General features: G+C 36.3%; 1 protein-coding gene across 1 annotated transcript in view; it reads right to left on the reverse strand.

Annotated features, from left to right (window-relative positions):
* Positions 1–285: 285 nt before the first annotated feature.
* The window catches only part of Dbx2 (developing brain homeobox 2), a 36,959-nt gene continuing 24,218 nt past the window's right edge, over positions 286–13,026 (reverse strand). Inside the window, exons 3-4 of the mRNA XM_015493582.2 lie at positions 10,030–10,217; positions 286–4,937 (exon numbers count right to left, since the gene is read on the reverse strand). Coding sequence (XP_015349068.1) covers positions 4,605–4,937; positions 10,030–10,217 — 521 coding nt within the window. The 3' untranslated portion in view covers positions 286–4,604. The remainder of the gene's footprint in view (positions 4,938–10,029; positions 10,218–13,026) is intronic.

Below are 13,026 nucleotides of genomic sequence, written 5' to 3' on the forward strand. Positions count from 1 at the left end.
ATATTCCTTTATATCCAACACTAGTGAAAGCATGACCCCAAGCTCCCTCACAAGTTTCATTCTGTTTAGTTTGCTGAGGTTTTATATAGTTAAAAACCATAAATTATTATTCTTAAGTACAGGATCCTATGGCCATTTTTTCTATGCCCTGGTATCCTGTGGCCCGAGCCCCTGGTCCACCTCAAAAAGTAAAGGATCTATAATGGAATATTATGCAGTCACAGTAAATAGTTTCAAGTAACTTTTAATGACATGGGGAAATGTTTCTGTATACAAAGTTGAGTAAAAAAAAAATTGGGAAAAATTGGATATACACTGTGATCCAAATCTGTTGAGACACAAGTATTTACATCAACATACATTTTAAAATGACTAAAATTTTTTTCATAAAAGAGCTAAGTTGGCTATCTCCAGAAAGTGGAATTACATATGAATTTTACTTTGTTCAGTGTGTTTTTGAGTCTATTTCTTTATAACCCAAAACTAATAATGCAATGTAATGTAATATAACCCAGGCAACAACTGGAAGCTAAGAACCATAAGGACTTATAGGCATAAGTCCTATACATCATTATGGTAGTTGCCTAATTCAGAAATGGTTTGAAAAAGATATAAATTAATCTTGCAACATTTCCCTTATATATTCAAGAACACTCATTATCCTGAATTTCCCTGCTTCGATTATCTGCTTTTTCTTCTGTCTTCCCACTGAGGCTGAGAAGGCTGAAAGAAAAAAAAAAGAGAGAGAGAAAGCATCCACCGTAAACAAAAGGGAACTGCTGAATTCATTTCTGGACTCTTTCTAACTCCTCCTGGACTACTATGGCCCGGAGGAGGGAGAGCATAGAAAACCAGCACTGTTGAGCAGCTTGTATTTTCTGAACAGTAGAGCACATAAGCACATAAGAATTCTCTTTCTGCAAATAGAGAGGCAGGGTTTTTGGAGGATATCAAAAGTTTGTTTATTTTTGCCCTAAATTCAACAGATCCTGTCAACAGCAGCAGGGAATATTTCAAAAGTTGCTTGGTGAAAAGACGAACTTATAAACTCTGAGAGGGTAAGGACTATGCTCTTTCTCATATTTGTTGGCACAAAGGCTAGGACAATGTTTCTCACAAGTGCCCAATAAGTGTTGAATTCCAGAAACCAAAAATACTGGGGGGATTTCAGACAGCTGAAAATGCAGTGTTTAACAAGCTTCTGAGTCCAGCGGAATGAACTTCATGGTTTTTAAAGGCCAACAGAGATTGATGGAACCATTAGCAACTGAGGGATGGATGGGGCATAGAACACATTGAGGCACGTGTAACTTTTAAAGGAAGTGCATTAAAAGAGTTGATACACCCAAAATGCATCAGAAAAAGGGAGTGAAGGGGACCAGAAGGAACACATGTGGGTTGGACGAGTGTATTTCTTTATGGTTTTATGTTTGAAAAGTTAAAAAAATGTGTATTGATTTTAAGGGTGGATTGGAAGGTATGGATGTTGAAGGAGTATGTATGTCCAGATATGTGTGTATATCCAAACCTTGTTGGAAGGTATGGCATGATCATGTATATGATTTTTAAATTCTGAGAACTACTGAGTTATTTATATAATTGGGTTCCCATGCAAACCATCTGACTACTAAGAAATATCCTTTAAACTTTAATGATCATGACCTTCAATGTTTCCAGAGCCAGTGATAATACCTGTTCATATATTTCCAACCCTAAATACTTTTTAAAAAATAGAGATAATGCTCATCATTTATTTCTTCTCATCTGCTTAAGAGCCACTTGATAATTTCTTTGACCTCCTTCTATAGCCCTGGTGCCAATTAAAGCAGCATTTGTCTGAAAAGCAGAGAGCAAATATGCTAATGCATGATCACCTGCGGAAAAGGAACTGTACCAAGATAACAGGAAAATGGGCACCTCAGGCCATGGGTCGGTAGGGTGGGATAGTTATCAGGAACATGAGCTGAGAGAGAAGGGAGACCCTTGTTGATGGTATATCAGTGCTCAGTCCTTCCCTCCAGCAATTCTGGCAACAGAAAGCAAAATCAAAGCATAAAGGGCACATGCATACCTGTCATGTATGTGTCTGTGAATTTCCTAGGCACCACTAAAATGTCCATCCATAGCCTAAGCCTACGGCATTCCAGAATGGAAGATAATTAAAAGACTGATTTGTATATTCAAATATCAGGCCAGTTTTACAAAGTGAAACCTCTTCTGGGCCTCAGAGCTTTCTGATGAAAGACATTTAAGCACCAATTAGCCCATTTCTACAATCTAGGTAATAAGATGGTCTTGACAACTTTCTCTCTTTCAAAATTCAAGTTATTCTCAAGGAACTGTAACCACAGACAAGCACTTCATGATTTGGGGAGTGAGAGATTTAAAAAAAAAAAAAAAGCATTTCCTTTGCACACTTAAACACTCCCATAGTACTTTACTTTCCCTAAACTTCAAAATCTGGCAGAAAAGAGAATACTAAAGAGAAAATCATTCCTTAAGAAAGAGATTATAAAACATCATGTGCTTCTGAATTTCTTTAATAAATCTCATCAAAATTGGCAGAATGTATCTTTTATAAAGCATCCCACACAATGTGGACACTATGTGTCCATAGTGCTATGGACCCCTTGAGTCTGTTAAAAACCTCAAGACTTGAAACTTGACTGGAAGGGTCCAAATCCCATTGATTTACCTCAGGACCTTATATAAGCACTTGAACCATATTCTGCCTCAGCTCCCTTGTCCCGCAACCAGAACCCTGATAGTAATACTGTCTACATTATAGAGTTATTTCTGTGAGGATTAAATGAGTTAATACACCCAAACGCTTAGCACAGGGTCTAAAACCTAGACAGGACCCTAAAAATGTAAATGATGTTAACATCATAAAAAGAAACTGTACTTTAAATCACTTTAAAACAGCTCTTAAAATTTAAACCGTTGTTAGCAAATCCCTGCCCCCCACTCCCAGCAAGGAGGCATAGAGATGAGCTTCCAAGTGAAAGTAAAAGATCATGCGATAAAGACATATACCAACAAAAAAAATCCTTTCATAAAAAATAATTTCCTGATGTTGATTAAAACCATTATCTTCTGAAATAGTGCCTTTTCTAAATGCCAACCCTTCAAAGGCTATAGCTGAGAAGGTAAGCACATTAGAAGCCACCATCATTACGTAGCTTGTTCACTAACAAAATGCCACATAATGAACTTCTAGGAATGTTTCTTATCCACAGATCAATGACAGCTTGGTTCAAAACCACATCATTTCCTTTTTCTGCTTCATTTCCTTCAAAGTGAAACATAATTTTTTCTTGGACATGAAATTAAAATTGCTGGATTAACTAAGCAAATCGTTACCAGAAATGTAATTTTATAAAAACACTATTTCGGGGTTGTCAAAAACATAAAACATCTGTGTGGTGTTTGTTAATACATAAAATAACCCAATATACATAGTGTATGCCAACTAAGTGGAAAATTGAGCCTGTAACTAGAAGTGCAAACAGAAATCATCATAGATTCCATCAGTATTGTGTTTTTAAGTCCAGTTGGGAACATTTTAAGAGCCATAACACTGCAGCTTTCTTTATTTTTGGCCAGAGGTCACAAACTACTTGACACAGATGTTTTGTTTGGCCAACACAGGGTTGGAAAATTATTGAACTCAACTACCTTTAGGTAAACCATGACCTCTGTTTATCTACCAGGCCCTCAAAGGCATCCATTTCATTTTGCAAACCCTGCTCTAAGCCTCTCTCTCTCTTTTTGATTCTCTTCTCTTTGAGAAAGAATAAAAAAATAATTATTGGTTAAATGGATACCTCTCTCACTGATGGCCTGATAAAGTCCAGAGACTTGAAAATTAAGCATACTAACAGTTATATTCAGAAATTCTTGGGTTCATTTTAATGTATATCTTCAGTGTATATAACTGTGGCTCATTTGATTAGGATTGCTGAGTTGCTAAAATTCACTTATAGTTGGATACTAAAAGAAGTCATAAAATAAGAGAATTTTGTTTTCTTTTTTTGCTATTCTGGGGATTGACCTAGGGCCTTGTGTATGCTAAGTAAGCAGTCTACTACTGAGCTACAGCCCTAGCCCCTGAGAAATTATCAAAACATATTCTTGTGGTATGAAAGTTTGGATAAAGTTCAAATTTTACATTATTTCCAAAAAATTTATAACATTCTGTCAGTGGTTTATTTTTCTTCATAAAAAATGGAAATGAATTTTCTCAATGCAGTATTTGAAGATAATTGAGTTTCTACCAATGTACTGTAATGAATATTTACATATATATACACATACAGACATATGCATATATACACATACTCAGAGCAGGGACTGAGCCAAAGCTTGCTCTTATTCTTTTTAGTTCCATCATCTGTCCTGGAAGATTCTATTCCACTTACAAGTTAAGTCTGAGTATAGGGCTAAATAAGAGAACACTGGAGTGGATTTTTCTAAAGCATTAGTTCATGCATCATTCTGAAGGTGTTAGGTTTTAGGCAATGATGAGGCAAAAGCTAATTGGCTTTAGATTTCAAATGTTGTTGATTAAGTGTTCTTATAAATTAACAGAGAAATGCTTCCATTCATATGGCCCTAGTAAGTGCACCCTTGTCTCCAGCTTCTTCCTCAGAAGACAAATACAAGGCACCATGCAGTGAATTTGCTTCTGGAGGTGGTGCCCCTGAACTCTCCTGGATTAGTTTTTCTGGAGGTTCTGGAGAATTTTCCCTCCATCTTGGACTTGAGTGCTGTTGGGAGACTTCCCATATTGAAGGACATGGAGAAGAGAATCCCAGAGCAGATTGTGAGAGAGGATCCTCTTGAAGGCTTACATCTTGGATGCACCTATTGGAAAGCACTTCCTTTTCTTTGGAATTCCGCCATTTCATCCTTCTGTTTTGAAACCAAATTTTCACCTATTGATAAAATAATTGGAAAGAATAATAATTTATTCTATGTTATTCCACGTAAGCATTTTCTTTATTCATTTATTTGCAGCATTAGGGATGGAACCCAGGGCCTCAACTGTGCTAGGCAAGAACTGTGCCTCTGAGCTGTACCTCCATCCTCTTATTTTAGCATTTTAAACTGTACTTGCTTCTATATCCATTCTACAGGACACCTGATTATGAGACCCAACCTAGAAAGTCCCTGTGGCTTTTCACACTGGCTTATACAAAAACATCTAAGAAATTACTTTAACATAATATCCCCACATATATTCTAAAACAAAATAACCGTAGTAAATTGGTTACGTTCTATAAGCCTCCTGTCTTTCAAAATTGACTTAACTTTCTCAGGTATTTAAACATATCATTTGGTCGGTGCTAAATTATTTATTCAAGGAACTTTATGAACTCACATAGCATATGAGCATGTTATTTTGTACCAAGCATCAGACCATATGCACTATAGGTGGGTTTTATACTCTGATCCTTACCATGGCTATAAGAAGTCTTCATTTCACATATAAGACAACCAAGGTTTAGGGAGATTAAATGCTCAAGATTAAATAGTTAGTATAAAGGAAGCACTTAGACTAGAATGGATGACTATCCAAATCCAGTATCCAGGTTCTTGTAAAAAAAAATGCAACCTCATCAGATTTTTGAGGCTAAATTGAGACTATATTTTATAATGCTTTGTTAAATTATAGGCTTTATGTATTCCTCGGACTTGTCACACCATGATAATTAGGTTTAATAAGTAACAATTGATTGTAATTAAGCCCAAAGTTCTTATGGTGGTGGTTCTTGAATGGAGCCACAGCTTCCCCCCAATGCACCCAGCATAATGCCCTCTATATTATTATTATTTTACTTATATATTTTTGTTGGTGCATTATAATTATACATAATAGTAGGATTTCTTGCTGCATTCTCATACATGCACACAATGTAACAATATAATCTGGCTAATTTCATTTTCCAGTACCACCACTTCCTTTCTCTCCCTCCCCGCTTTCCTTTACTCTACTACTAACTCTATTATTAGCTATGCTTTGTATCCACTGTGTACTCAGTCATCCCTAAGCAGAAGATTTCCCAATTGGTTTTCCTGATATTCTGAAAGTCAATCACATTTTTTCCCAGTTCCCATTTCCCATTCTACTCTTACACTAACAACTTAAATTTTCATTTTTAAAACACAACTGGAAACTTTTTACCTAGATAAAGTATATCAACCAAATATTTCTCTCAATGAAGGAAAAAAATTCTATCTGAAATGGTCCTTCCAAATTGACAAAATAATTTCTTTATTCCTTCAACTTGATTGCCAATGTTCAGAATGGCTGCAAAATAAGTCTACCCAGACAACTGAGTGCAAAATACTGCCAGCCCAGTTACAACTTTGTGATTAAGGCTTTTCATAAGAAAATAGCTCTGAAGTACACGTATCAGAGCATTTGGTTATACGCATGAACTTGTTTTTTATTTGAAGTTGGCATTTACTTCTACAAAGCAAGCGAAATATTTCTAATGGGTTTTCATTGAGTTATTTGTTCCCATTAGTGAAGCTGGTCTTTCTCATCATATTTGTTATTTTCTTCTTCTCTTTGTCATTCTGTATGTCTAGAAATATTTAAGTGCTATCAAAATTTAAAAACACACACGCAAAAAAAGAGTTTTTTTCACAATCAATGGTCTTGGGACACATACATATATTTGTGACAAGACACTAAAGTTCTACCTCTTTCAACAAATACAAAAAAATATTCCAGGTAGAAACAGCACAATAAGAAAACAAAACTATCAAAGTCCTAGAAGAAAACATAACAGATTGTCATTATAGTCTTGGAGAGATGAATGTTAGCATGCCATAAATTACTAAGTCTATAACGGATAAGACAGATAGAACTGATTATATGAAAATGCAAAGTTTCTATATAAATAAACATATCAGAAACATATGAAAAAGCTAAAAGCTAGTCAAAGAATTAAAAGCAGGGACTCAAACAGATATCTGTATGTCTATCATCATAGCAGCATTATTCACAATTACCAAAACATGGAAACAACTAAGTTTTCATTGACAGATGAATGGTTAAATAAAAATGTGGTGTGTCCATATGATGGAATATTATTCAGTCTTAAAATGATGAATATTCTGACACATGCTACAACATATACGAACCTTGAAGACATTATGTTAAGTGAAATGAGCTAATCACAAATCATATAGCTAAACACTATGTGGTTCCATTTATATGAGATTCTTAAGAGTAGACATTCATAGAAAAAGAGAGTATAAAGGTTGTTGACAGGGGCTGAGGAGGGAGAAAGGAGGAGTTGTTTTTGGACACAGTTTCAGTTTTATAAGAACTAAAAGTTCTGGAGATGGAGGATGCTGATGGTTGCACAATAATGTCAATTACTGAATGCCACTGAGTGATAAATCTTATATTTATTTTACCACAATAAAAAAACCCACTAACTCAGGATTTTTATAGCATCTATAACAGGAAAATGTAAGTAACTGTAATATTCCAAATATGTTTATTAATATCCAAAATAATTGCTACACATCAACAAGACACAATAAGATAGAAAAAAATGCAGTATGGAAAGGCCAGTGATGAAAAGACCTTAAATTCTAGAAGTTAGAAAAAATTCAAACTAAAAAATAATAAATACCACTGTCCATAATATTGCTGATATTATTTAAAATGATAAATGGTAAAGGGATTGCAAAAAATCATTTTTGTTAATAAGAGTGAATTTTTTACATAATTCAGCAGCTAATTTTATATAATATTGTTTTAGAAAGAAATTTTTACTCTATCACACTTTAAAAATATGCATATACCTTAATAAATAATCCTACTCCTAGTTCCCTAATTTGCAATATTTTAAATGTGCATAAATAGATGGAATAGTGAAAACTAAAAGTAACTTAAAAGTTGATGGTGGTTAATGGAATTATTCTATATCCACACTATGATCTGTAATGAGACACACATGCACAAAGAATGAATTGATTGATAGGTACTGCCATGCAGGGATGCATCCTATAACATTTGAATGTGGGGAAATAAAAAGTAAAACAGTACAATCCTCAGTAGTGTTATTCACAATAGTCAAAACTGGGAACAATAATATGCTCCCTTTGGTAAAATGAATTAATCATTTTATACCATGTAATGATAATACAAGCCAAGCACGAGTAGAATGATCTGCTGCTACATGCAACAACATGAAGAATTTCATCATCATAATATTAAGTGGAAGAAACCACATACAAAAGAATACATACTGAGTGCTTCTGTTATAGTACAAAAACAGGCTAACTTAATCTATGTTGTTAGAAATGAGAATAGTGGATGTCCTTGGAAGAAGTAGATGATGACTGGGAGGGAATCTTTGGGGTCTTCCAGTATCTACTGCTTGATCTGTGCACTGGGTTACGCAGGTGATCTAAACTGTTCTTTAGGAAAAGACAAAATATATGCACAATATTCTGTTTATAGGAACACAATACACACACTAACAGATTTTCACACTTTCTTTTGAGCACTGTGAGATGGAACCTTGCTATTTTTCATCTTTCAGCATCTATGTCCCCTTTAATTATTATATGGTCTTGTGTTGTTATTTAACTTTTCATGAGCTTCTACCAGGTGTACAAGTTTCTGAGGTACAAAAAAAACGTATATCTTTCTCAGTACTCACCATATTTCCTCTTCCTGCCTATCTCACATAGTATCTTGCACACAAGAGACCAACCATCAAGATGCAGCTACTAATTTATCTGTTACATACACAAAATTGCTCTGAGACCTAGACAGAATTCCTTAATTGCTCTTGTTCTTTAAAGTGAGAAACCAAGGCACAGGGCAATCAGTTGAGGTTGTGGACTCATTAGTATCACAGTTCAAGAAGGGCACAGACTGATGGATCTAGGTCAATTACCCTGTACCACACCATGTGCTGCATCCTACCACTCCCAAAATTTGGACATGAAAGGCAGTCTATGGAGACAGAGCACATCCCTAGAGAAAGAAAGCAATGTTGAAGAAAGTGCCATACAATAATAACTGGTTTTAGTAAGGTCCAAAATGTAGCATAGGTCATCTATAGTGAGGAAGAGGAGGATGACATGATTAAGACAGAGCCTCCGCTAGCCCTTCAGTTTCTTTACACTAACTGGCAAAATGCAGGTGGATGTAGGCCTGACCAGGAAACCCATTCCCACTGCCATCCTCCCGCCAGCCAAATGCCCTGAACAGTGAACACCCTGCACAACTGTATACAGGAGCTCTAGTTTGAGGAAAACATAAACCCAAAGTCAGGATGCCTAAGATAGAAGCCCAGCTCCCAAAGAGCTTTGCTACATGACACAGGACCTATATTCAGTTCTGCACATTTATTCATCTAGAAAAGAGGCTTATTACAGTGCATTGTGATGAGAAGAAGGATTAAGTAGGAAAATGCTACAGTCTTATGTGTTAACTATTTGTAAATGGGTCAAACTTTAGAGTAGTCTTCACTGTCAAAAAGCCAGAGAGTCGCATTCAAACTACATGAAATGCAAGAAAGGTATGTAAGAGTTGCAAATGTGAATGACTAAACTGTACATGACATAAACCCAAAGTGCAAAATAATGAGACCCATTAATGAGTATTCTTAAGTCACTTATTCATGCTTTGATTTTGGATTGAAAATGAAGAGAAAGACAAGAAAATCGGTTCCTGCTTTTGAAAGAAATTATTTAGCCTGCTTCTCTGAATACAAAGCAAAAAAATTATGCTATAAATGCTACATCCTTAGCATTTCACTTCATTTTGGAAGAATCACTCAGTCCAATGGCAAGACCTAGACTTCTCAGTGATGGATCTATTTCCTAATAGGAATCATCCATTTCTACCCACTAAAAAATTATGAAAAGCATTTTGAGAACACTTCAGGGTTCTGCACTGTGCCTAGCACAAGAGATATTTACCAAATAAATGGATTTCATTATATGCCTTCAGAAAGGAAAAGCAGGAGACATCTTCCTGATCATTAATACCTGTGACTCCTTTAGTCCCAAGTTGATGGCAAGTTTCTTTCGGTCTGTTTTGCTGATGTATTTTTGCTTCTGAAACATTTTCTCTAGAGCCTTTCTCTGGTCCTCAGAAAATACAGCTCTTCTTAAAATGCCCCTCCGAGCTTTGGAATTAGAGTCCTGTGTCAGCAAAGGCAGCACACTCTCTTCTCCTGCAGAAGGTGGAGATGAGATACAAAAGCCCAGTTAGCATTGGAGAAAAATCAGTCTGGCATCCTCCTACTCTGCCTTGTCCAAAGGATTTCATCTCAACTCCACACACTTAGAGCAGTGCTTCCTAACCTCTTCTTGGGGGTAGACTCCTTTGAAAATCTGATGAATACTCTTTGCTTCCCACAGGAAGGGAAGAGGGGCACATGTGCTTGCACTCTGATTTTGTGTGCTTGTCAGGAAAGCCCATGGTTTCAGGTTACAAAGCCCCAATGCAGAACAAGTCCTAGGTGGTTTAAACATTTCATTTTCATCTAATCTTTGCTTATTTATTTTTTCATTCTTTTTTTCAACAACTATTTGAATTCTTACCATATGCCAGGTCCTCTGCCCAATACCACAAATTGAGAAATAAACAATATCTGTTTTCTCTTTACCTGTAAAATCTAATAGATGGGCACTTACTGAACTAGCATCACACAAGCAATAAAGTGTGCATTCTTTTTTATTAAATATTTATTTTTTAGTTGTAGTTGGACACAATACCTTTATTTTATTTATTTATTTTTATGTGGTGCTGAGGATCAAACCCAGGGCCTCACACGTGCTAAGCAAGTGCTCTACTACTGAGCCACAACCCGAGCCCTAAAGTGTGTATTCTTTATAAAGGCACTTGGAGAACACAAAACAAGGTGTCTGATCCAAATCTGTGATGTCAGAGAAAGTTTGCAAGAGTCAGAGATGCTTAATCTAAGAACCAAAGGGAGAGCTGGAGGATTCTCAGTAACCTTCCTCACCAATTGATTCCACTGACAAACAACTTCTTGAGGACAGAGACATTTTCTCCTTTTTCTCCTTTTCTGTGGCTAGCACAATACTGGTTGCTACCCTCTGTGTGTTTGCAAGCATTCATCAGCCATTCGCTCATTCTGTTTGCCAGGTATGTCAGGCAAGAGTAATACACCCTGCACCCCTTGTGCCTGCAAAGATGTCTGTGTTCTAAACCAGAATCTGTATGTGTGGCAAGGGGTAACTAAGGTGGCAAATGGAATTAGGGTTGCTAATCAACTGATCCTGAGCTGAAGAGAGTTCCCTGGATCATTCAGGTGGGCTCAATGTAATCACAAGGGTCCTTGTAAGTAGAAGAGAAAGGAAAATAGGTAAGAGTCAGAGACAGATTTGAAGATTCTATATGATTTGCTTGGAAGATGGAGATACATCTGTAAGCCTCAAGGAGCTTAAAAAAAAAAACCAAACAAACAAACAAAAAAAAAAAAACAAGGAAATTGATTTTCTCCAGATCCTCTACAAGGAACACAACTAACACTTTTATTTTAGTCTAGTAAGACCCATTTGAGACTTCTGGCCTCTAGAATTGAAAGATGGTTAAACACGTGTTGTTTTAAGGCACGAAGTTTTTGACAACTTGTTACAGAATCACTAGAACACTAAGGCACTTGGTATTAAGCCCACTGGACTAACTGCTGAGGAAACCAGACAAACAGCACCCAATCCATGCCCTAAAGGCTCTCACCTTCTCATGGGAGGATTGACACATGATCATTCACTCTGACATTGACGTTCCAGTAGAACAGGGGCTCTGGTGTATGGTTGTAGTTGGTCTGTGTTTTGGTGCTTAATAATTATTTACTGAATAAATAAGTGAACAAATGTATTAACAGAATAAAAATGGCTGCAAAATGTTCTGATATGACAATGAAGGAAATAATGAGTTTGGCAAATATAAGATTGAGCTACATCTAAAAGAACAATACAGTTAGACAGAGAAAGAACCAAAGCCAGTCCAGACACAGTGACCAGGGTGTCTGAAAGCAGCAGGCACAGGGGAATCAAGTCTATCTAGGGAAAAAGAGCAGTCTGCAAGAGTGGGAAAAGGCATGAAGCAGAGGGTTACCAGGTGCTACTAACCCTAACCAACCTGCAGATTGACTTTGTTTGGTCTTATAGTGTTATTTAACAATTCTAATTTCATTTAAATTTCTGAGAATCCTCCAGCTCTCCCTTTGGTTCTTAGATTAAGCATCTCTGACTCTTGCAAACTTTCTCTGACATCACTGATTTAGATCAGACACCTTGTTTTGTGTTCTCAAAGTGGCTTTATAAAGAATACACACTTTAGGGCTGGGGTTGTGGCTCAGTAGTAGAGTGTTGTTTCACAATTCCAATTTAATAATTGGGAGGTTTCATACAAAGTTTGGGTTTCTGACACCTCTTCAAAGGTGATGAACTCACTATACCAAGCTCATCTTCCAATGCAAATATGAGAGTCATATGCCCACTTTAGATGGAGCATGTAGTCCTCAGCTTGCCATAGTCTGATTTTTATCTTCCAGGACCTTGAAGACCTTTGGACCTTTGGTGAAGAGATTATGGAGTGGAATGGAGCCAGATCATAGAGAACTGCAAGGGTTTGGGGCAAGGAGGTAGTGAAGATCAATGGAAGATGAATAAGCAGAACATGAAATGATAATAAGCATACACTGAACTGAACTGTTACACTTACTCCATGTTAAGCCACTGAAGCACAATATTCCATTTAATTCTCACAACAAATTTATGCTATGAATACTACTATTATTCTCCCCATCTTACAGAAATAAAATGAAGCTTAAGAAAGTCAAGGGACTTTGTCCAAGGTCACATAGCTAGGATTTCAAACCCAGGAAGATTGACACCAAAACAAAAGCTCTTAACAATACTGATATGATCGGATTTGTAGTTTAGAAAAAAAAAAAAAGGCCAATAAATCTTGTTACTTCTACTTCTGCAATATGATCACTTCCTTTTCTA

The sequence above is a fragment of the Marmota marmota genome, unplaced genomic scaffold (genome assembly GCF_001458135.2).
Source record: "Marmota marmota marmota unplaced genomic scaffold, marMar, whole genome shotgun sequence".
In the NCBI taxonomy this organism is placed as follows: Eukaryota; Metazoa; Chordata; class Mammalia; order Rodentia; family Sciuridae; genus Marmota; species Marmota marmota.